At 53.9% G+C, this 3,106-nt stretch overlaps 1 protein-coding gene across 1 annotated transcript in view; it reads left to right on the forward strand.

The window, feature by feature from the left end:
* The first annotated feature begins 851 nt into the window (after positions 1 to 851).
* PAX4 (paired box 4) overlaps positions 852 to 3,106 on the forward strand; it is a 4,809-nt gene continuing 2,554 nt past the window's right edge. Inside the window, 5 exon segments of the mRNA XM_014457357.1 lie at positions 852 to 1,046; positions 1,653 to 1,868; positions 2,155 to 2,230; positions 2,745 to 2,855; positions 3,070 to 3,101. Of these exon segments, the coding sequence (XP_014312843.1) occupies positions 852 to 1,046; positions 1,653 to 1,868; positions 2,155 to 2,230; positions 2,745 to 2,855; positions 3,070 to 3,101 (630 nt within the window).

The following is a 3,106-nucleotide window of genomic DNA, read 5'->3' on the forward strand; positions in this document are numbered from 1 at the left end:
ATTTTGGGCAGCTGGGATCTAGGTCACTGAAGCCCTCTTCGGCTGGCTAGAGTAACCTAAGTTGCATCTGGCCCCAGTGCATCACGCAGGGCTGAGAAGGACTAGTGAGGGGTCAGAGATGACAGTTGTCTATGTGGCAAAAGAGAAAGCCCGAACATTGGCAGGCATTATCCCTTTACACCTACCTGTCCATGGACATGTGAGAAATGAGAGTCGCCCTTCCTCCCAGACCCTTATCAGGACATCCAGAAAAACTCAGTCCTCTGCTGGCCCTGTGATGTTTGACTTCATCACAGAGGGGTTTAAGTAAAGAAAATTTGAATTTGCTTAGCTAACCTACTGGCAAATTTTAGAAACCTGACCCCTTATCACAATATACTAGATCCTAAGACCATTCTAAGCAAGAGACTTCACCCCAAATCACCCCCGATTATTGCAGGCCCAGCCCCAAGACCGAGGAAGGAGATCCCCAGAGGAACTCCCCTCCCCAGTCTTCCCACTTCCTGCCCTTCTGTGAGAGGTCAGCCTGGAGCATGCCACAGGACGGTAAAACGCCTGGGAGAAGTGGGAAGAACAGGGTGGCGTAAGGAGGGAGGGGATATCTACAGGTTCTGCTTCCATCCACGTGGTTTCACCTGCCCTTGGCCAGTGTTCAGGGGAAGCTTTGTCCAGTTACTCCCTCCCTGCTCCACCCTGTTTCCCTTAGATCATGGGGGTCACAGAGCAAAGTCTCACCCATGAGCCAGCTCCCAAGAAAGAGGCATGTTTGGGGGACCCCAGGAGCAGAAGGGGAGCAATCCCCTGGGGGGAAGACTGTCTCTGTTGTGGAAAGCCAGGCTGGAGGGCCCTTCATGCCACAGGGTGGGCTGGAGAGAGGGGAGACGTGGTTTGTGGATGCCTCCTTCTCATGCCCAGGGATCAGCAGTGTGAATCAGCTGGGGGGCCTCTTTGTGAACGGCCGGCCCCTGCCCCTGGACACCCGACAGCAGATCGTGCATCTGGCAGTGAGTGGGATGCGGCCCTGTGACATCTCACGGAGCCTTAAGGTAGTGGGCTAGAACTTTCACCCAGGGATGGGGACAGGACGCAGGAGAAGGGGTCCCCATTAAGGCAAGTCTGGAGCTATTACAGACTCTGAGGGCCTTTGGGTCTTCCTAGAACAGTGGTTCTCAACCTTCCTAAGGCCGAGATCCTTTAATACAGTTCCTCATGTTGTGGTGACCCCCAACCATAAAATTATTTTCGTTGCTACTTCATAACTGTAATTTTGCTACTGTTGTGAATCGTCATGTAACTATCTGATATGCAGGATGTATTTTCATTGTTACAAATTGAACATAATTAAAGCATAGTGATTAATCACAAAAACAATATGTAATTATATATGTGTTTTCCGATGGTCTTAGGCGACCCCTGTGAAAAAGTCGTTTGACCCCCAAAGGGGTCGCGACCCACAGGTTGAGAACCGCTGTCCTAGAAGATCCTCTTGGGGGCTGGGATGGGGAACTTCAGGCTCCTAAAGATGAGGCTGGCCTCTCAACTCTATGGCCTGGTCCCATAGGTTTCACTTTGCCTTGTAGCCTCCTCTGTCCCAGGTAGACTCACCTTCTGCCCATTATGCCTTAGCTGTTCCTGCTTCTCACCTGACCCAGGTATCTAACGGCTGTGTGAGCAAGATCCTAGGGCGTTACTACCGTACAGGTGTCTTGGAGCCCAAGGGAATTGGGGGTAGCAAGCCACGTCTGGCCACACCCGCTGTGGTGGCTCGAATTGCCCAGCTGAAGGGTGAGTGTCCGGCCCTCTTTGCCTGGGAGATCCAACGCCAGCTCTGTGCTGAAGGGCTTTGCACCCAGGACAAGACTCCCAGTGTAAGTGCCTTCCTCTCCCCACACGGGGGCTGGCAAACAGGTTATCTGGGGAGAAGATCCCTTCTTATTTTGCAATGAGGCCATCCTAGGCTGGCGGGCCGGGCTCCTGGGCTCTCTTCTGAAAAGTGGTGAGACAGGTGAGAAGAAACCATGGGGGAGAGAAAAGCCTGCCCTTAGGAACTGTGTGGGCCGGGACAGAGGAGAGAAAGGATACTGGGGAAATATCCTTAGGATGCAAGCCTGGGACTGTGTACCATCTCGCCACTCAACACCCTGACACCTCCAGGTCTCCTCTATCAACCGAGTCCTGCGGACACTACAAGAGGACCAGAGACTGCCCTGGGCACAGCTCAGATCACCAGGTGGGTCTTTGCGTTGCCCCCAGGGATGATCAGAACCAAACCTAAGCAGTTTCCAGTTCGTTATAGTCTCATTCCCTCCTGGCAAAAGAAAATTGAGGCTCGGAGAAGGGAAATGACTTCCCCAAGGTCACCAGCTAGTAGTTGGTAGGTCCTAGAACAAAACCCAGGTCCCTACCCTTAGGTTCACAGGATCTGCTGATGAAGAGGCAGGACTGGCCCTTCTAACCCTCCCTCTGCCCCATGCACAGCTTTTAATAGCACCTTTCATGACCTGTGGGGTTATGCAAACCTGGACCAACCTTGCTGCTGTTTCCCCCCAAACCCTAAGCATGCACCCTCCTGTGGCATGAGTATGCCTCCTACCAAGTGACCTCCAAGTGTGAATGCCCCACCAGTGCAGCTCTGCTCTTATAGCCATGCTGTCTCCTGTCCATAGCCCCAGGGCCCTGGGGACCCAATCTGACCAGAGGAATCACCATCACAAACTCCCACAAGCCATTGTCCCCCTTTTCAGCTGTTTTGGCTCCAGTTCCTCGCACTCCGCAGAGTGGCTCTGAGGCTCCTCGGGGTCCCCACCGGAATCGGACTATCTTCTCCCCAGGCCAAGCTGAGGCGCTGGAGAAAGGTGCTGGGCCGGGATGGACAGTGGGTCAGAGGTTGCTCAGAGTGACATATGGAGGCCATGTCCCTGAGGCCTGTGGGCAAAGGTTGAGAGGTGGAGGCTGTGGTGGTCCTATAGGGTCCTTTAGAATTGTAGCAGGTGGGGAGTGGGGCCTGCGGGGGAGACCCATGCCTTGCTTCTCTCCCCATGCCCTTGCGATGAGCCCCGATCTCTGCAGAGTTCCAGCGTGGGCAGTATCCTGATTCAGTGGCTCG

This window comes from Myotis lucifugus, unplaced genomic scaffold, assembly GCF_000147115.1.
Source record: "Myotis lucifugus unplaced genomic scaffold, Myoluc2.0 scaffold_73, whole genome shotgun sequence".
NCBI lineage: Eukaryota > Metazoa > Chordata > Mammalia > Chiroptera > Vespertilionidae > Myotis > Myotis lucifugus.